At 40.4% G+C, this 20,852-nt stretch overlaps 1 protein-coding gene across 1 annotated transcript; it reads right to left on the reverse strand.

Moving 5' to 3' along the window:
• Positions 1–328: 328 nt before the first annotated feature.
• Positions 329–19,433, reverse strand: LOC123868259 (intraflagellar transport protein 172 homolog). Its single transcript, XM_045910695.1, has 35 exons — positions 19,345–19,433; positions 18,558–18,729; positions 17,929–18,121; positions 17,227–17,419; positions 16,763–16,897; positions 16,156–16,343; positions 15,465–15,604; positions 15,029–15,105; positions 14,457–14,573; positions 14,034–14,169; positions 13,411–13,541; positions 13,051–13,139; positions 12,367–12,506; positions 11,899–12,023; positions 11,366–11,471; positions 11,058–11,279; positions 10,437–10,609; positions 10,060–10,176; positions 9,692–9,862; positions 9,482–9,550; positions 8,648–8,893; positions 7,876–8,017; positions 7,019–7,226; positions 6,190–6,406; positions 5,627–5,750; positions 5,037–5,148; positions 4,572–4,739; positions 4,042–4,124; positions 3,433–3,617; positions 2,903–3,148; positions 2,190–2,286; positions 1,676–1,816; positions 1,116–1,234; positions 618–729; positions 329–492 (listed from the first exon to the last, which is right to left on the reverse strand). Exons 1-35 carry the CDS (start codon positions 19,381–19,383, stop codon positions 365–367), a joined length of 5,061 nt encoding a protein of 1,686 aa, XP_045766651.1. The 5' UTR covers positions 19,384–19,433; the 3' UTR covers positions 329–364.
• Positions 19,434–20,852: the final 1,419 nt, after the last annotated feature.

Raw genomic sequence — 20,852 nt, forward strand, 5'->3', positions numbered from 1 at the left:
TATTTAAAGTGTATGATTATTTTTACTGAACCTTTGTTTACCTTGGTTGGCAATCTGTTTTAACTACTTGTATTGGGGTAAAAAGTTGAAAGACCAATCAAAAGAGAATTCCGATTGTACCTACTCCCCGCCTAGAGGACAGATGAACTCGCGTTTCCAAGTATCTACCCTAGCGGGGATAAACGGAATAACCCGTCTATAAGCTAAGTAGCTTATAGACGGCGTTGTCATTTGTCAAAAATATGGTGGGTATATCATGATCGTAAATAACTTTTATTACCTCCACTTTCTATTATTAAGATCAAAATAAAACATCGAAATTCAAACGTGATAAACTTTATTAGAATCTTAAAAGTAGGTAAATCTAAAGATGCGAGTAATCGGCGGGTCCGCACCACTTGGTGATGTGTTGCAAGACGGCCGCGGCCGGCGCGGTGCCGCCGCGCGCCGCGTGCGACACGCGAGACCACCACTCACGGTTTGCGCAACGACCTTCGAAACAAAATTACACCTTAGCATAAAATTCTATCACAAGATGAGATTATCACATTTCTACAATCGCAATGGGGATGATGCATATGTCAAAAATAGAAATTAAATAGTACGTAAGTACTTACCATTAGTAAATGTGACTAGACGAGATGCCAGCGGGTAACCAGTGAGAACACAGTATGGTTCGTCCTCTCCCACGAAGGAGCTGTACTTGTCCCGACTATCCACTGGAAGCGTCTATGACAAGAAAATTTAAAAAACCGTCAATGGTCGTGAGCGTAGTGGTGAGGCATCCGACGGATGCGAAGCTGCCCACCAAAAAATGTTCGCGTCTGGCGTTCGAAAATTGTGGCTGTCGTTCGAAAATTGGGGCTATCGTTCGTAAATTGTGGCTGTCGTTCGTAGACGCATGCGTGGCTTCCACTGCTTACACGATGCACATCTCTAAGCAAGTTAAAAGCGCACCAGGCAGTGTAGTTAAATTTTACACCTATAATACCTAATAATTGTCTCTTCAAAGCATTTCAACTGTCGTCAAGTCCTGAGCTGCCCATGCACAGAGCAATATCGGCTTGATTGTAGAACTTCACAGAAATGTCTAAATTGTTAAATGAACATCATACCTGTTCCACTTGCTGATCCATAGAGACAGTAAGGACCCAGTCTCTCAGAGCATCTAACGGTGCCCCGCGAACGCACGCGCTTTCTAACACCAAAGGTGATCGCGGCCAGTCCGTGCATTCTATATTTAACAATAACCAATCAAATTACTACTCGTTTGGTCGCTATTTTTCATTAAAAAAACTGAATTATTGGGTAGATAAAATTAAAAAAATAAGTTTAAAAGTTGTGAATTCACGTTCGCGTTAGGCTGGTTTGTGGACGCGTACATAAAGGAGAAGTGACATAATTAATATAAAGGAATATCATCCACGGACTACACGGATTGAGGTACGTAGGGTAGGTTATACATTTATAACCCTTTAAGGGTTGAATTTTCAAAAATCCATTCTTAGCGGATATCTACATCATAATAGCTAATCCGTCCAGTAGTTTGAGCTGTGCGTTGATAGATCGGTCAGCCAGTAACCTTTTCATTTTTAACCGACTTCAAAAAAGGCGGAGATTCTCAATTCGTCGGAAACTTTTTTTAAATATATTTGTAAGTCTGTCAGAAAGTTACCAAAGTCCGTATAATCGAGGAGGTGAGCAGAGTCCTCGTCTGCCGCCTCAGCAAGATCGAGGCAGTGGTTGAGCATGACGAATGCCTCACGCGCTCCACCGGAGCCTTCAGCACGGATGGCCTCGCCGCAGGCGTAAAACGCTATTTTTTACAGGAAAAGCTGTTAGCTACCATAAAGTCAGAGTGAACTGTGGCGAATTCAAGCATGTTGAGCGGAATAATCAAATATCGAAATGAAAATCAAACCAGCGATTTTACTATGACACCTTTTAGTATTTTGTATTGTGATTTGATGTTGAACATAACATCCCCACTCCGCTTCAGTCGACAAGTTTCCCTAATGATAAGTTTCCACTGAAGTGCAGATGTGTTCAAAATATTTATCTACAAAGAATATAAATATACAAAAATTGAAAATATTGAGCTGGTGTTTGTAAAACCCTGTAAAAGCATAATCCCCGATTTAAATTTTTAATTTTACGTTAAGATACTTTTAGAAACACGTCACACTTACCAACGTCCGCAACAATAATATCTGTGTACCGAGGCAAGGCCCGAGCTACCTTCGAGGCGATCTGTGGTACGTGGAGACCCATCAATAACGTGAGAGCCTAAAAATACACCACAAGTATTACTCTACTCATTTACACAACAATTAAAATTTAGGCTTAGATCAAAAGTCATTCATTGACTTAGATAAAGTATTTGTCAGTATGAGGATTTCAAAATGTTTTCTGAACCTTATTTGTACGTCCAATATTTAAAAACTAATTTTGTATAAAATTTATATACTCTTACTCTTGCTGTCAGTCTTGGCTAATCTAATATGACTGAAACTATTTCAATGGGAGTTTCAGAGGCAGGTATTAGATGAATTTTGAAGAATTATCAAGACTACATTTCTGTGCGAACTAATTACATTAATTTCAAGGTAACAGAAATTCCTTGTGGACAAATTTGCGGGCAGTCATCAAAAGAAAGAAAATTACGGTTATTTCTACACATAAAACTATCACAACCGCCCTAGCAGCAATCATCACGACTCTAGCATCTTTCATCACTGCAAGCGCTATAGGAGCTGTAGATGGTCCAACTAGAATTTCGGTGTAAACAGCCTAAGTTGTACCTACTACTTTCTTCTGATATGAAACATTCATTATTTCCTGGCCCGTGCCTCCCAAACCCTAGAAGGTTGGTCTTAGCTTTCCTTACAGATCTATTTCCCACCTGCAAAATTCTTTCGTCCGCACCAGCAGCAATCATCACAACGCCAGCATCTTTCATCGCTGCCAGCGCTTTAGGTGCTGTAGATATTCGCACCAGGATTTCGCTGCAAATAGCCTTTGCTAGTGGCGTGTCACTGCTGGATATAGTACCATCACTGTCCTCGCTGAGATACTGGCGCAATGTATCTAAAGCTTGAGACAGAACTTCTGGCACATCCTCGCTTTCTATGTCTACACCTTCCAAACGCTGTAAAATTTGATCTAAGTTATCTTGAAGTTTAATAAATTTCAGTTGTCAGGGTCTGCTCCAAATATAAATAAATATATTTGGCACTTAGCTATTGTAAGTCCACCAAGTGGATCTATAGCCCCAAACACGGGTATATTTAAAACAAGAGTAAATAGGCATCTTCTAGGTAAACGCGCTCATTTTAGGCCACGTAATCACTTTCCATCAGGTGTGATTATGGTCAAGCGCTAGCCTATAATGAATAAAAAAAACACGTTAATAAGGTAATGAAAACCACTTACTGAATGTGTCTTAAACAAATGAGCAACATATCTCAGAGCATAATGAGGAGCTTTTGCCCCCGCGTGCGCGAGGCATCTCTGCCAGTGGCCAGCGCGCGCTAGCTTCTCCAACGCGGCCGAGTCAGAGTCAGAGTCCTCAACCTGAGGCTTTGTTTCTTCTTCTTCTTCGTAATCTGCTGATGTGCCTATAGAGGAAATTGCTGATTTTTTTTTCAGATACACGTTAGCCCTTGACTGCAATCTCACCTGGTGGTAAGTGATGATGCAGCCTAAGATGAAAGCGAGCTAACCTGGTGTGGCAATTTTTTTTACTAAACCCCTTTGGTTTCTACACGGCATCGTACCGGAACGCTATATCGCTGGGCGACACGGCTAAAAAATTATAAAAAAAAAAAATTCAGATATAGACGTACATACTTATTAGTTTAGGGCTTTATACGAGTATAATGATAATGTTCAAAGCTTTAATATTTATGTTATTACATTTTATCGCAAATGACGTTAATGCTTTCACTATTAGATAAAGAATGAATTATCATTATAATTTAAAGGTACATAGTTTTACTTTGGATATCTGTAAATCAAAACTTTTACACATTTCAAAATTACCTGCCACAGCGTCATCCTCAATGCCATCTATGAGGGCAGCTTTAAGCTGCTCGCCAACTTCACTCTGTCCGATCGAAGCAAACCTGTAGATTTTTAATAAAATACTTTGGATTTCATTTTTATTACAATTTAATTAAGTAAATTTAAGCTAACTAAATTTTTGCTGACGTTGACAACAAATTGTGTCAAAAAAAGAGAGGGAGTGTTACTGTCTTTATCGTAAACATGAATTTAATTCTAACTCACATTTATTTTCTGGTAATTGAAATATTCATTATGTTCACGAAAAACACCAATACGGGGAAAAAAATCTGTCTTAATCACATTTAAAAAGGAATAACAAGCTCCTTTTTTATAATGCAGTATGTATGATACATTAAAACGTGCAGCATGCCTGGTGCACCACCTGCCAATCCACTAATACATATTCAAGAAAGGCAAACAATATTCACCACCACTACGCACCGCTCTAAGCAGCAGCTGGATTGCTTCCCAGCACTCGCCCCTACAAGGCGCATTAACAGACTCACGTGTCAGCCAGCATATTGGCAGCAGTCCGCCGCTGTGGGCCGCGCAGTCGGTCCCTGGCCAGGCGCGCGGCTCTTAGCGCAGCTCGTTCGGCCAGTCTGTTGGCGCCACCCGACGCTCCCGCGGCGCTCGCGCTCAGCAGCAATTGGACTGCTTCCCACCACTCGCCCCTAAAAGGCGTATTTTAACAATCGAAAACCTCAATCCTTCCATCCATATTCCATGCTATCGATGTCACAAGCAAAACAAACGATATTATTACACTCACTTACAAGAATTTTGCAAACTTTTGATATTTCATAAAAGAACGGACGGATTAGGCTGAGATTTGGATTGGAGATAGATATTATCCTGGGTTAGCACATAGGCTACTTTATTCCATAAAATCACGTTAAGAGTTCCCACGGGATTTTGGAAAAACTAAATCCACACGGACGAAGTCGCGGGCATCAGCTAGTTTTATATACCTGTCCGCGTGATCAGCTGCTCGCTGCAGCAGCGGCGGCACGGCGGGCGGCACCGGCTCCGCACTGTCCGGTAGGTATTCGCGCGACACCCTAGCCGCTTCTTCCCACAGTTCTATTACAAACGAATTTTAATCGATTATAAAAAAATATTTATTTATCAAAATTTAATCGATTAAAAACGATTTAATTGTTTTTTTAAAACCTACGCATGAAGACAATGACTAAATTTCCATCTCTCAAGGGGAAAAATTTCCTGAAAAGTGCCTCCGGATTCTTTTTTCTCATTTTCTGTCCAACACAATGGGGGTTTTTAGGAAAGGTAGACACGAGATGGCATTACTGTGATGCCAGGTCCAGGATAAAATCAGGGGTCAAAGTCATTTGAGATATGTGTATGTTTTGACAAAGTATAAGATCTTTTACTGACCGGTGGTGGCCGGTTGGCCGGTTATATAAGTGGTGCCAAATGATGATTTTTTTACTAGAAACCCTCATTTAGAATGAAAATTTATGAGAAACATGGCATCAACTCCAGGCTGAATGATAACTAGTGATAACTAGATCAGGTAAAGGCAATAGTACAAACTTACCGAGATCTTTGTAATGCTGGACTACCTCTCGAGGTCTATTTGCACGGATCATAAGCGCTTCGAACTGTACTAGATCACCCCTTTCAGCGGCTGCGTGACCGCCTTCTACCAATACTTCTTCCACCTACAGGAATAGTAAACATCTTAAAGGTTTCCACTGAAAGAAAACCACCGTTCCACGTTTCCACTGGAGTGAAAACATATTTAGCAGACTACTCAGCATATAGAAGACATGCCTGCATCATCTCTACGTGTTATCTGATTGGTCTGCTGAATACGTCTTCGCATTGCTCCGTTCTAATGAATAGGCACCCTATACTTAAAAAAAATGAATCCAGATAACATGAGCTAAGATAGCATCTGATCAGTATCCGTTGATGCCACTTAAACAAAGTTAATGCAACGACGATATTAAGTTTAGTTCTTCGTGGAAGGAATTCGCAATTAATTTAGTCACATATGCCAGAAAAGAAGTAGGTAGTTTACACCACACTCACTGTCAATCTCATATTTTTTGATATAATTCGTGAACAAGAAGAATCTTGAGCAAAGAATATCCTTACCATATGCGATGCATGTTGTTCAGCTAAAACCAATGCCCTCTGATGGTGACCCTTGGACAGCCACATTCGTATGGCATCTTCTGCGGCGGAAGCCCTCAAGAACGCCGCCTCGGCTTCCTCAGGTCGTTCCTCTGCTAATGCAGCCGCTTCGTGCCTCGCTACTTCCCTCTTTGTTATACCGCCACCTAACTCGCTTAATTCCATTGCGATATCCCATCTGCGAGAGCAAAAATTTGTCCGTCGTTGTTTAACTCACTTTGTCACGAGTATCTACTCGAGCAAAAGTAGACGAAATGGCGTAGGTAGGGTAGCAACTAGTGACATCAAATTGCATCCTCTGGAATCGCGTTTATGAGGACGCAAAAATACAAAGTAAACAGAGCAAACTCTCATCTCTACATACACATTAAAGTGACTTTCCGATAAACGGTTGCGGTTAAAATTTAACCACTAATAAAACCAAAATGGGTTGCACAAGGGCTGTTAACTTTTCATACAAATTGAAATTTTCACCTTTAACAGGAGGTATTGAATACTAACTTGTGCAACCAACCAACCAAACAACTTAGCTTTTATATATTGGATAGAATCAGGCGTTACTTTGCGGAAGTTCATGTTTAGCAAGAAACAGTTAAAAATTATTTTGCTATAATCCGCCAACAGAAAAAACCTGTATGGTCAAACATGCAGTTACAAGCTAAGCACCGCTTACCTCTTAGCTTTTTATTGGTGGTCAAAGTAAGTATAACATAAGTGTACAAACAGCGACAAAGCCAGGTGTGCACTCGCCAGACTACGGACGTGACCTTACCTTACGTGCTGACCTTACCTCTGTGCCTGTAAAGCCCATCTAGCACCCAACGCCGCCAGTCCTCTTGCAGCGAGCAGCCTAGCGGCTGGCGCGGCGGGCAGAGCGGCCGCCCACTGCAAAGCGACCTGCTGCTGCACCGCCGCAGGGGCGTGCGCTCTTGCAACCCTCTCTGCACCCTCCCATTGACCGCTTGTACGGTACATTTGGATAGCGCTCTTCCAATCACCTGTTTCAATAAGTATTTATTAAATACACGCAATTACTGATGCACGCAATTTTGCCCGCGTGAATTTATTTTCTAAAAATGCCATAAGAATTTTTTGTTTTTCCGTGATAAAAAGTAGCCTATGTCACACACTAGGTCTTTAATTATGTATATCCATGTAAACATACACGTATCACGACAATGCGTTGCGGCTTGATTAAAAGATAAGGTCTTAACCTTGATATTATAAGTAAACACGAGCTTTTAATAAAATAAGAGTTATCGAATAATGTGAGTCATCTTTAAGAAAATTTTCAATGATTCACAAATTCTTTTGAAGCCGTAATTAAAAATTGAAATGAAATTGAAATTTTACAGATTATAACGTGGAATTTTTTGGCCTAGATATATTATCGATTCCCGCTATTTCAAACAGAAACAGCGGGAAGAGGAAATAGAAATAAGAATAGATTATGGAGAACTCTCAGGCATGCAGGTATAAATCAAGTGATATTTGCCTAATTTCTTTAAAGTTGAACAAACATAACTCCAAAAAGGTAGTGTGGCTTAGAGGTGCGTACATAGGAATCTCTAACCCCACGAATAAGAGGCTGACGTCTATAAATCACCGTTCGCTATAATTGAATTACTTGAAGTAAATATCATATACCAGCTTGTATATAATAGTTCTCAGCGGCCCGTAAGTCTCCAGACGCGTGTAAAGCTTGAGCCACATGTCGTCTCGTCGCTTCGAGCAAAGGACTGCGATGAGCCGCCACCAGCCGCAACATCGCTTCATACTGGGCAGCATCCTAGGATAGGATAGGGCAGTGGCAAATCTCCAGAATTATAAGAGTTTCTTCTTAATTCGGTTATTCATTTAAAAAATGGCGTAAACTAATGATGGTATCGTAAGATAATGACAAATATAATTAATGATGATATTATCAGATAATGATATTATTATTTTTTCCATTCCATCATGATGATATCATCAGATGATGCTAATTAAGTAATATTATATCATAAGATAGTGCTAATTAAGTAATGATTATATCATCAGATAATGATAATCAAGTGATGATGATATCATCTAATAATGATAATTAACTAATGATGATATCATCTAATAATGATAATTAACTAATGATGATTTCATCAGATAATGATAATTTACTAATGATGATATCTTCAGATAATGATAAATAATGAACCAACGATGATATTTTGTAAACTGAATCTACTATAAACGATTCAGACAAAAATGTTGATTATGTGTAATCAGTTGATGAAAATAGAGTAGCTCTTCTGACAGAGCCCCATGAGCAGGTGTGATCATCACTCTTTGTATAAAAATTCGAAGCTTTTTTAATTTTTGTTTGTTTGGCAAATTCATATCAGATTATGTTCCCTGTTGCAATTCACAAAAATCATATATCTACCTTGTACATAGATATCGCTTCATCTGGATCACCGAGACCGATATAAATCTGTTCAGCCTTCCGCAACTGTCCCTCTTGTCGCAACTGCTGAGCCAATGGTAAGTAGATATCTCTCGTCTCTTCTTCAGTCAAATGCGCAGCAGCTAAGCGCAGTCCCTCAGCGACTTTTCCAGCAGAATTGTATGCGCGTACGCATCTCTCTGCCATACCGCATGACGTTAGCACTCGTTCGGCCGTTTCCCATTCCTGATTGGTTTTTTATTCTATTACAACCTGTATGTATGTTTGTATGTATATACTTTATTGCACCACGCAACACAAATGACAGGTTACGAAAAAGAAAACTTAAAATGTAGGTACAAAAAGGCAGTCTTATCTTTAAATAGCGATCTCTTGAAAACGAACAAATGGACAGTGGGAGGTGGTGTATATATAAACCTAAATACTAACAGCTAAATACAATACAAAAAAATAACTAAAATACAATACTTAGGTCTTGACTGCTATCTCACCAAGAGGTAAGTAATGATGCAGTCAAAGATAGGATTGGGATAACTTTGAAGGTGTATGGTAGTTTTATTAAGCCCATACTCCTTGTTTGCTATTTTATGAGACAATCGCGCGAACTTCTCTATTGAGTAAAATAAAATTACAAATCAGTTCAAAAAACTTGGAGAAATCGCAGTATATCCATATATTGAAAAGACAGGCTGAATAACTCCAGCTTTTTGGGAGTCTGTCTGTAGGTTCATCCCCTAAATCACGAATTTAAACATCATTGCACTTAAAACCAGTAAATATGTAATTTTCATTCTATAATGGAAACCAGTTCACCTGGGTTGATATAAAATGGTCTCCCAACTGCTCGCATTGTTCTCTGATAGCATCCTTGTCATCAATCACCTAAAAGTAAACAGTTAAATGAAGTCATGATTAAAAAGTTTAAAAACTAAATGTACTTGAGTATAAGCGGTTTTTTATGACTAATAATGTTCAATTTATTGTTTTGTTGCCTAAGACAACAACCGGACATGCCTATAGTACCTGCACAATCTGCAACGCCTTCCGATAGTGATGTGCCTTGAGAGCAGCAATGAGCGCGTCAACCGTTCGTCCAGCTTCAATGAGATGAGGAACGGCAGCTCCAGCTTGCCGGCACGACACTAGCCAAGCGCCCCATTCGCCTTCCAACCGTGTCACTTCAGCCGGACATGCCTATTAAGAGAGCATGGTATAAAAGGTTAAAGAGTAAAACAACGATAGAAAATACAAAATTCACAAACATGAATTACAAGATAAATATTTAGATATCGAAAACTAAATACGGTCCTATCCAATTGGCTTTTTACGTTGGAAAATATTGAATCTCTCAAATAAATAGGTAATAAATAATCATTTTTATTGATAAAAACCTCTCTGGCAAGTTGAACCGCTCTGGCGTAATTATTTCCTTTGGCATAATATTCCACTGCAGTCCTGCTATCCCCTTTGCGCTCTGAAATTTCTCCGGCCATTTCCCACCATTCCTCCTAAATGTGCAATAGAAATTAAATTTTAGAACTTTATCATGAAATTGGGAACTGAAAATTGTATAATTTTAAGATCCAGATCCAATTAGCAAGTGCGTTTGCGACATCTGGACCCCGGACTCATGCACCGCGTGCAGCAACTCGTCATCGTCCAACAATTTACTAAATTGCGAAACAGCATTTCCTCATAGTATGCAACTTCGTCGCGGACGGACGGACAGACAGACATATATACTAGTATAGATATGGATGAGAGAGACCTGTACGAGCTGATCGTGCACCGCGGTTAGCATCTCGTCGTCGCGCAGCAGGGCCGGGTGGTGCAACAGCACAGAGGCCGCACGCCGCGCGCGACCTCCGCGCAGCCACAGCCGCACCGCACCCCGCACGTCACCGTTCGCTGCCAGTACTGCACCGGCTTCGCCTAAACGACCTGCAAGTGACTTTGGATTATTTCATCATCATCATCAACCGACCAACATTCTTTTAGGGTTTCTTGTAGGGATTTCCACACGCCACGGCTTTGTCGTTATCCTCGGATTCTTTACGCACTTAAACGACGTATCCGTGCGTTGTATATGATCTGTCTTGCGCCTACTAAGTATATGCCTATGTGAACAATGTGCCCTGACCATTGCCACTTCAGCTTCGTAACCCGCTGAGATGTATAAATACACAATATGTCGGTTACCCTGGTTCATACCCTCATTTCTGATTAGATCACATAGAAAAACTTCTAGCCTAGCTTTCTCCATCGCCCACTAAGTGATTCTACGTTTTCTTATGAGCTTTTATTATTAAATAAGGCAACCCCTTAAACGATTTTTACAAATCTTCAATTTTAGTAGATTTGAAAGGCAATATTGAACACCACAACTTACCAGTAGAAGTCAAATAGTCCATATACTGCTGCTTCAAAGTAATAGCTGTAGCACGATCAGTTTTCTCAGCAAGCGTAATAGCCTCGGTCCAACGATTAAATTGCTTGTACATGTTCACAGCTGATTCCGGCTGTCCTGCCTTACGGACATAAAATTCTTCTGCGGTCGATAAATCACCAGCGAATATAGCCAGTCTTGCACGGACTATTGGACTATTGAAACCTGCAATAAAATCGTGATTCGTTCGTTACACTCTCCCCAAAAATTTGATCATTTGAAACTAATTGGACTATTGAAATACAACATACCTTCTGTTACGTCTCCATTTCCTTCAGAAGTAGCTAACTCCACGGTTTTTAGCAAATAGAACGTCCGCGCTTCGTCACCCACTTCACCGTAGCATTTAGCTGCCAACTGAATAACAATAATTTAAATTACATCAGGTATATTTAAAACAAAAGTAAATAGGCACATGATTCGAAGAAACAAATAGGCGTTAACCAGAAGATCGGACGATCGACTAAGTACGTAAAATTTCAAGACGCTGGACGCAAGCTGCATAATATAACATCGCGTTTGGCGATCTTTGCTAGACCATTACCAGTAATTGGCGAAACGACGAAATTCTGTGTGTAAAATGTAAAAAATTAGGCATTGGGGATGCCCGCGTGACAGAAACGAAGCGTGTACGCAATTTTTGGTGAAAGTAGGTAAGTATAATTTATTTACTGGACTGGACCGGATCCAATCTAGGCAGTCAATACGAGTAAGTCTATACGATTCGTATGGAATTTACTCTGTCCTTACGAATTGAGCTATTAGTTTTGTCTACTTAACGTACTTGTATGTCTTCATTAGCAAGCGCTTGCTCAGCCAGCTGCCGCCACAGCGGCGCCACGTCACTACCGGCCGCCGTGTCCAGGTAACGCGCACACCCATCCAGATCTCCACTTCGCAGAGCTGAATCTGATCAAAAGCTCTTTTTAAAATAAGCTGTTGTCATTAATTTGTGGAACTTGTTATCGAGTGAGAGGGATACAAAATAGCAAATAGAGGTTACATTAGAAAGTATGTTAAAATAAGAAGCGCAGCACTGAGAAAAGCAATCTCGAACGTTCCCCCTTCACCCCTCCACCTTTAATTTAGGTATCTCCAAGTCAAGAGTGAATAGGCATCTTCAAGGCAAGCGCGCTCCATCTTAGGCTCCAGCCTGACTGACTGTTAGCAAGTGATGATCCATCATCACTTGCTAACAGGACTGATTGCAGCTAAATGCAACTAAAAAGTTACCGTGTGTAAGATAACATACTAAACGCCAGTCGGTGCTCATCCAGCTGCACGTACGGCAGCTGCCCCCCCTCCAGCAGCACCTTCCGCGCAGACACCTGCACGGCCGCTCCGCCGCCGCACTCCGCCATCTCCACACACTGCGGCTCCCACGCGCTATACCTGACCAAACAAAGTCTTAGGCCAACCATATTTTATCAGAAACTAGATGGAACCGCTTCTTCATATGCGTTAAAAATTCCGTGGGAACTCTAATTTTCGGGGACAAAAAGTAGCCTGTATCTGTTCCCGAAATACAAGTTATCTCTGTTCCAAACGTCAAAATCAGTTAAACGGGTGATCCATGAAAAAGTTGCATGCATTTACTGCTGGTGAAGTGGTAGAAGGTAGTACAACACCAATAAAGGGTTTTTTTTTTCTTTATAAATAAGCCTTATAACTTTTTTAATTTAACTTTATTTCCTTTTAATAAATTATGTACACTTATTTTAGAGGTCTTCCAAACGCGGGCAAAGACCTCCCCCTTCTCTTGCAGGTAGCGACCATTAGCGACCACTGCAGCACACCGAGGGCTAAATTGTATGAAAATCGCACCAACAGTTTCGCCTCATTATCAAAGTTCAGCTCAAATTAGTTCTGGTGGACGAAGGTTTAGTGAGCATTTTCGCAAATCACAAATGAAAAGCTCAAGATATTAGCTACTTACCAAATCAGTAAGTGAGTCGGTGTCTGAGCAACAACGGCATCGCTATTTTCTATCCATTGTACAAAGGTTACCCCACTTGCCACTATTTCCTGTGGGGAAGAAATTGATATCACTGTTTTCTTTAAATCAACTTTAGCTGTGAAACAAGTAAACGAAACTAAGTAAAGTTAACAAAAAAGCAGCTAAGAAATCTGAAAAAACAATGGATCATTAGCATTTTCAACGCACAACAAAATAACAAAACCGCAAAACATTAATGCGATATCAAAATGGGAATTCACTAGAGAATTTGAAGCACTTGTAAAAGATTTGAAAGAAAAAGTCTTTCTATGTAACTATTTCTATTTAAAAAATATGAACCTTTTCTCCCACATCCAGACGAAGTAAAGCAAGACGTCGCCGCGTGTCCCTCAAAAGAAGCAAATGACCACTCTCATTCAGCTCAAGCCAATCCACACGAGCCTCATGCCACCACTGTCCTAACTGGATACCTACAGCAAATAAAGAAAACCCAAAGTGATTAAATGGATTCCATCTCACATCCGCCAACCTGCAAAATTTAAGTTAGTTGAAAAAAGAAGAAGAGCCAAAAGTACTTAAGGACTTCTCCCGAAAGTTGATGGTGTAATCTACAGAAATCCTTATATTATTCCTAATTCTGTGGTGAAATCCTTAACTTCTTTCCGGACGGATAGATATAACCTAACAAGAACAGGAAAGAGATTGGGATAGTTGATTATTGGCATTGTTTGAAAGATTGACCAAATATGGAGAAGTTCACTAATAAAAGCCATCATCATCGTCATCAACCCATCGATGGCCCATTGCTCAGCATGGGTCTCCTAATGAGAATTGAGAATGAGCAAAGATCCCCAAAAAAATCTACCAAGTGTGGTTTGGCAGGCTTTACACACCTCACGATGTTTTCCTTTACCGTTGAAGGTCATTAATGTAACACTGCAATAGAGCTAATATTATCTTACCGGTAACCAGATCGACCACAGCTATGGTCTGTTGGTCTAGCAGATACGCGAGGTGTTTGCGATCGTGACCCTCAACCTTTTGACCCTCGTTAATACGTACGCTCAAGACGTGCGGGTTCACGCGTTCCGTGCGCACCTAAGAATTAAATCATATTTTCAAAAGGTAGTGCAACCGCTTTTTCGCTTTCTTTCTTCTATCTGGGTAGGTTCTGATGTAACACGTTTCCTTCTATTGTGCGTGCAGTATCCCTCCTTTCGCAACCTTATGGCTCGTTCGTCGATTAAGGCCTTTAGATCTCCGTTATTATTAATACGCAAATTTATTTCTTTAATAATTACAAACTCACAGTGGAGTATCTTATCTGAAAAATCTTTAAAATACACCATAATATAGGTAACTCAGGTAAGTGGTAAGTAAATTACCGTATGTAGCACTCTGTCTAGACCATACTCGACGACGCTCAGTTCCCCCGCTCGATGCAAGAGGCAGGCACCGCCTACTGCTGCGTAGATCCTTTCACCGGAACCACTCCAAGGGATCTATTGCCAAATCAACTAATTTTCAAAATTGTTTAAACAATCAGGCCTAGCGGTCTTAAGCGTTCGGTTGCGATTCCCAGAGAGACGCAGCTCAGGTTGACATGAGTTACTCACAAATTAGTCGATATTATAACTAATTTCTTAAACTGGACCCTTTCAAGTAAACATTTTGATATAAACCTGTGAGGATGATACTGCCATTGGCGCAATTAAAATGCCATAAGCCTACTTTGTCGTATTAGTTTACAAATTGCAAAAACCAAATTAAATTTGAATTTCGCGGGCAGACCCGTCTCATACACCTTAAGACCATATGCTTAGACTCCCGCTGTTTATCGCAGCCTCCGATGATGATGTTACGCCAGCAGCTCAAAGCGGCTTTTATAATATCACTAAGAAGCTCTGAAAATACAAAAATAGGTAGGTCCAAAGTATAAAGTAAAATTAAAACTGACCTCGCTTGTCAAACCACGAGCAATGTCGCAAAGAATCAGGCTATTACTGGTACGACATACTGCATACCAGTCATTTCCTGAAAATAACATAATTATGCAACAATTCATTCTACCCAACTAAAAGAAGATTAGGTGTAGAATTAAGCAATTAAGTGTGTTTATCCGTTCATTTGTTCCCTTACAATTGCCAAACTACTAATTCGATTTTGATGAATAAGAATATGTCCTTACTTTCGTCTTGGCGCTCCGAGTGATGATTAGGTATACTAAAATTGTATAACAAATCTAATAATATGGCGGATATGTGATATGACAATCAAAAATATGACAGTAAAAAAATTGTCATGAAATGTTTCTTGTTGTGCACATTTTGAAAATTATAAGCATATTCTTACTATGCATTTAGGCATCACAAATTGTCATCCCAGATGTTTACCAATAAATCGAACGTGAAAGATGTCGGGCGCAAGCTTGGTGGTAACGGTGAGCGGCGGCGAGTCGCCGGCCAAGCGCGACAGCAGCAGCTGCCGCGCGCTCACGTGCTGCACCTCCACCACGTCACGCCACACCCAGCGTCTGCGATCAATAGCAACAAACCGAACGTGAAACATGTCGGGTGCGAGTTTGGTGGTGATGGTGAGTGGCGGCGAGAGAGTAGAGCTAATGAGTGGTAGGTAAAAGTGGGTAAGTAGGTAAGAATACAGAATACACATTCCTATTCCATTCCATCAGCCTGTATGCGTCCACTGCTGGGCATAGGCCTTTCCAAGAGCGCGCCGCCAAACACGGTCCTCCGCCATCCTCATCCACCCGCTCCTCACCACCTTCTTCAGGTCATCAGTCGTCCCACGCTGCGCTTACCGGTACACGATCTCCAGTTCAGAACATGTCTGCTCCATCGGCCGTCGGTCCTACGACAGGCATGGCCTGCCCATTGCCACTTCAGCTTGCTAATCCTTTGAGCTATGTCGGTCGCATTTGTTCTGCGAATTTCCTCGTTCCGGATACACATAACGGAACATAAAGCTGCCTCATTGCATTTTTATTGCAGCGCTTGGCTGCAATCAGACTCGCTGGCAAGGGATGATACAGCCTAAGATGGAGCGCGCTAATTTGCTCTCACTGACCTCAGAACAGCTTCGAACTGCAAGACAGCTCCAGTCTGCGAGGCCACGGCCAGCCGAGTGCCGTCGCCGCTCCACGCGAGCGCGCGGCACGCGTACAAGTTGGCTATGCTCAGCGTGGACAGCTCTATGGCGCCCGACTCCTTCACTTCCCCTATCAGACACCCGTCGAATATGCCGAAGGCGAGAGTCTTCCGACAAGTAAAAGATTTTAACAGGTAAATAATATCATGATGTGAACAATTTTATGTGCCTAATAGCAGACCCCATCGCATCAAATCTTTGGTTTTCAGACAGCAAACAGACAGACACATTTCCGCATTTCTTTTCACAATTTTCTTAAAGTTTACAGTTTCGCCCCTCAACTATTCTATCAAGACATCTATACGACAAAACGGGTATATATTATTAACGTTTAATTTTTTTAGAGAAGTAGGTACATGCTTCCTCCCTAATCTCGTATTTCTTTTGTTACGTCATAATGTTCTCCAACAGTCAACGGGATTGGGGACACTTTTATTAATTTCACAATATGTATTATTGCGAGAAAATTCTATTCGAATGTTCGATCGCCGTGATCTGTATGAATATCGGCGAGCGGTATAGATACCTGGCCAGAAGGGCTCAGAGCGGCCGAGATGAGGTCTCGCCTGTCCGGCGGCAGGCTGGGCTCCAAGTTGCGCACGAGAGCGCCGCGCTGCGCCTCGTACATCGCTATGCGCCCGTCGCACGACCCCACTATCAACTGAAGACAGACAGACTAGTCTATACTTAGGCTGAGATTTATAGAGCGCACTTTGACTTTGCTCAGAATTAAGTTTCAGTTAAAACGAGACAGGTTTATGTCAGATGTATACCGCTGTCTCGCTCTAACAGTGTCTTAAGTCTGAGCAAAGTCAAAGTGCGCTCTACAGATTTCAGCCTTACTTCTAACATACTCGATGAAAGTTTTCAGGCCAAAATAATATTTCTATTTCAATTAGTTCTATAAAAGACTCAATGGGTCAAAATTATATACGAAAGGTATTACAGTTAGTGTAGTAGTTTCTGATATATCGATAGAGAATAACTTACGTAAGGTGCCATCAGCACAAGGGCGGTAGGGGGTAGAGCGTAGCGCAGCAACAATCTACCGTTGAGGTAAAGTGTCCCGTCCACGTGGCCTGACGCTAATGTCGCCTCAGTGCCGCTGCCTTTGGCCAAAGCTACGCAGCACGCACCGGCCGACCACAAGCTGGAACTCTTGTTGGTTTTGCAGTCTAGTGAACTGTATATCAAAGTCAAAGTCATTTATTCAAATTGGGTACCATTGTACCCTTTCAGGCTGATTGTCAAACAATGATGTAATAGTAATAATTAATTACGTTAACTTAAAACTAAAGCTACGAGGGTTCCAAAGGCGCCAAAGTCTTATTCCGTCCATATCCATGCTAATATTATATATGCGAAGGTGTGTCTATCTGTCTGTTAGTTTTTCACGGCGTAACAGTTTACTTAGGTAATCAATTTTGATTAAAATGCTATTTTTTATCCCGGAAAATCAAAGAGTTCCCACGGAACTCTTAAAAGCTCATCCGTTTAATTTAACCGATTTATATGAAATTTGGTACAGAGGTAGTTTGCCTCCCAAAACTTGACATATGCAGGTAGTATATGTAACTTTTCATCTCAGAAAAGCAAAGAGTTCCCATGGGATTTTTAAAAACTTAAATCCACATGGACGAACTCGTTGGCATCAGCTAGTCGGTTGATAATAACGATGATGATGAACCTCACCGAATCTTTCCATCACTGGTTCCAGTAAAGAAACCATGTTCAGCGGGCAGCAGCTGCAAAGGCGCGCCGGTGAGCGGGAACTTGTTGCATATCACCTTCTTGCCGCTCCAGTCCGCCCCGACTCGATATACAAACACCATGTTATCGCTTTGCGCTACTCCAAGCAGCTCGGAATTCTCGCTGAAGGCCAAACCTATTAAAATATTATGGTCTTTGTAAACTTAAAGAATACGTTAAGTTATGTAGGTAAACCATAAAAAAATTTAACTCCACCTATTGTCTACCGCCGCCGTTTTCGCTTATACGTTAAAACCGGTCAAGTTCGAATCGGACTCGCACACCAAGGGTTACGACATCCGTACTATCGTACAAGATATAATACTAAGTACTTTTTTTAATTTGCATGTCAACGATTTTGAAATTCGCTATCTTGGTTTTTATTATATGTTGTTAAAACATCAGTAGAAATACTCTGTGAATATTTCAGCTCTCTACCTATTACAATTCATGAGATATAATAGCTTGCTAACAGACACACGGACGGACAGCGGAGGCTTAGGGATAGGCTCCCGTAGGTACTACGAAACACTAAAAAATTACCTTTACCTGTAATTTAATTCAATACAAACCTGTAATAACATAAGATTTTTTTCCAGCGGCCGCGTCGGAGGGCTTAGTGCTGAATTTGTCGCGGCGCACTCCGTCCCGGTCGAACAAGAGCACTATGCGGTCTGCCGTCGCTACTGCTAACTTCACATTGTTCGGAGACCAGCTGACATCTGCTACAGGGCTGTCGGTCTCCTGTAAAAGATTACTGTGAAATTCAGACTTCTGACGTGCGATTTTCAGACGGACTAAAGATGAACGCCCACTTATCCGTGCCGAATGCGTCGAACGAGTCGAACGAAACGAATTTTAGATTTCAGCCTAAGGGGGATCTGCCCACGATGGTGCTCACATTTCTCAAAGGATGAGTCCTTAAAAATAAACATTAAAAAAAGTATTTAAAAGCTTTAACAATTTATTAAATTTTAAGGGTGTCTGGCAGGGGTTACCAAGATACTGTCTGGTAATGCATGACGTGATTTCTAATACTGCAATATTAAAAAAATGACTTTAATTTTGACGAAAGATTTTATGTCTTTTGTTACCCCTTATCTGCCAGTGATTCAAACGTAAAAGTCGCTGATCGTTCCTCCCTATGTTGGGGACAATGCACAGGAAAACTTTCAGCTTTTATAAAATAACGAAGGCCTGACCCTCACAGGCTCTTCTTTCATCTATGTACATCATCGATGTAATGTACATATACATACATTTGTTAAAAAGAGTAAAGTCCGCTGGTTCCATAATAATCCATTAATGCGCTCTGTTCTTTTACCTACGAGACTCGTGTAAGTATAGAAAATCGTTTACCTGAGCTTCCAAAAGAGTTTTAGAATATTTTAATCGCATAGTCACTTAATCTTAACAACTACAAACACGCCTTCAGAATATTATTTTAATATATTTGTTTCCGTTGCCTAGTAACCAAAATCAAATTTTACCGCTTTATTTCAAACTGACGTTACAGCTCTAGGTTCTAGCATTTTAAGTATTTTATCTTATCTATGCCCACCTTCACGATGTATCGATATAATATAATACTTACATTACGTTTTCGATAACACTAATAATAATTATAGGGGACCCATTCCAACCTCACGCTCTAATTTCTCAATCAAAGTAGAACGATAATTTCTGATCCATCTTTTATAATTAATGTATGTACATTCATGATATTATCGCCAAAAAATATCGATGTATCGTAGACAAAATACCGATATTTCGATATCTCGATACTTTTATGTCTGATGTCTGCAGTTATAGTCTGTGGCTTAGAGTAACTTAGGGATGAGCGTTAATGTCAAAGTAGGCATTGAGATCGATCGTAGTTAGCCTTTTAATATCGATATTCTAATATCAAAATAACGATATTTTCTAATATTGACGGTTTTCAACACTTCGATTTGAAGGCATAACTTATAAGAGACCATGATCAACTACTGCAACTTAAAGGGTTAATACGTTATTACAAGAAATTAATAGATATTATATTATTTTATCCTTAATAATAAGAAGTTTAATTATATTTTTATTGATACCTTCCTATTTGAAATTGGCGTAAACCGTAAAAGTTTTTTTATTTATTTAATTATTTTAATTTATTTTTAGTTTTAATTTAGATGTAAGTTTATTTTGTAAAAAATAACTGTTATGTTGCCGTCAATACTCAAATAAAAGTTTAATTGTTATTTATTAGCTGATGCCCGCGATTGCGTCCGCGTGGATTTAGGTTTTTAAAAATCCCGAGGGAATTTTGATTTTCTGGAATAAAATTAGCCTAGGTATGTCATTCTACATTTTACAGGTCTTTGACCATGTACCAACACAAAAAAAAACCGGCCAAGTGCAAGTCCGAAATAACACGTTATAGTCGCAAACAGATGCTTTACTGTTTGCTTTTTTGCATTTATGTTATGGGTGGTGATAGTGCTTGACAGTAGAACTTTGTAGTATTGACAGGAAACAATTGGACGTCAGTTATAATACAACTTAACTTACCTAACATTGAAATTATTTTATTAATATAGTAAAAAATATGTTGATAGGACGTAGGAGTAGCAGTATAGTTGACTATCTATTCCCATAGTTTCCTATCAAGGCTCAGTAAGATAAGCGACTTCCAATAATAATTGATAAATCGGCTTTCATTGCAGCTAAAGACCAGAAAATAAAATTCCTCGCCATATTGCAGCGCTAGTGGCGCCCCCGGAGTAAGTTTTTTAGGGATCCATGTCAAAACTAGTTAACTAACTAGTTTTGACCTGGATCAAAAAATGGTATGGCATCCGGTATTAGAAATATTATCTACCGATTGGCAT

Source organism: Maniola jurtina, chromosome 9, assembly GCF_905333055.1.
Source record: "Maniola jurtina chromosome 9, ilManJurt1.1, whole genome shotgun sequence".
Classification (NCBI taxonomy): Eukaryota; Metazoa; Arthropoda; class Insecta; order Lepidoptera; family Nymphalidae; genus Maniola; species Maniola jurtina.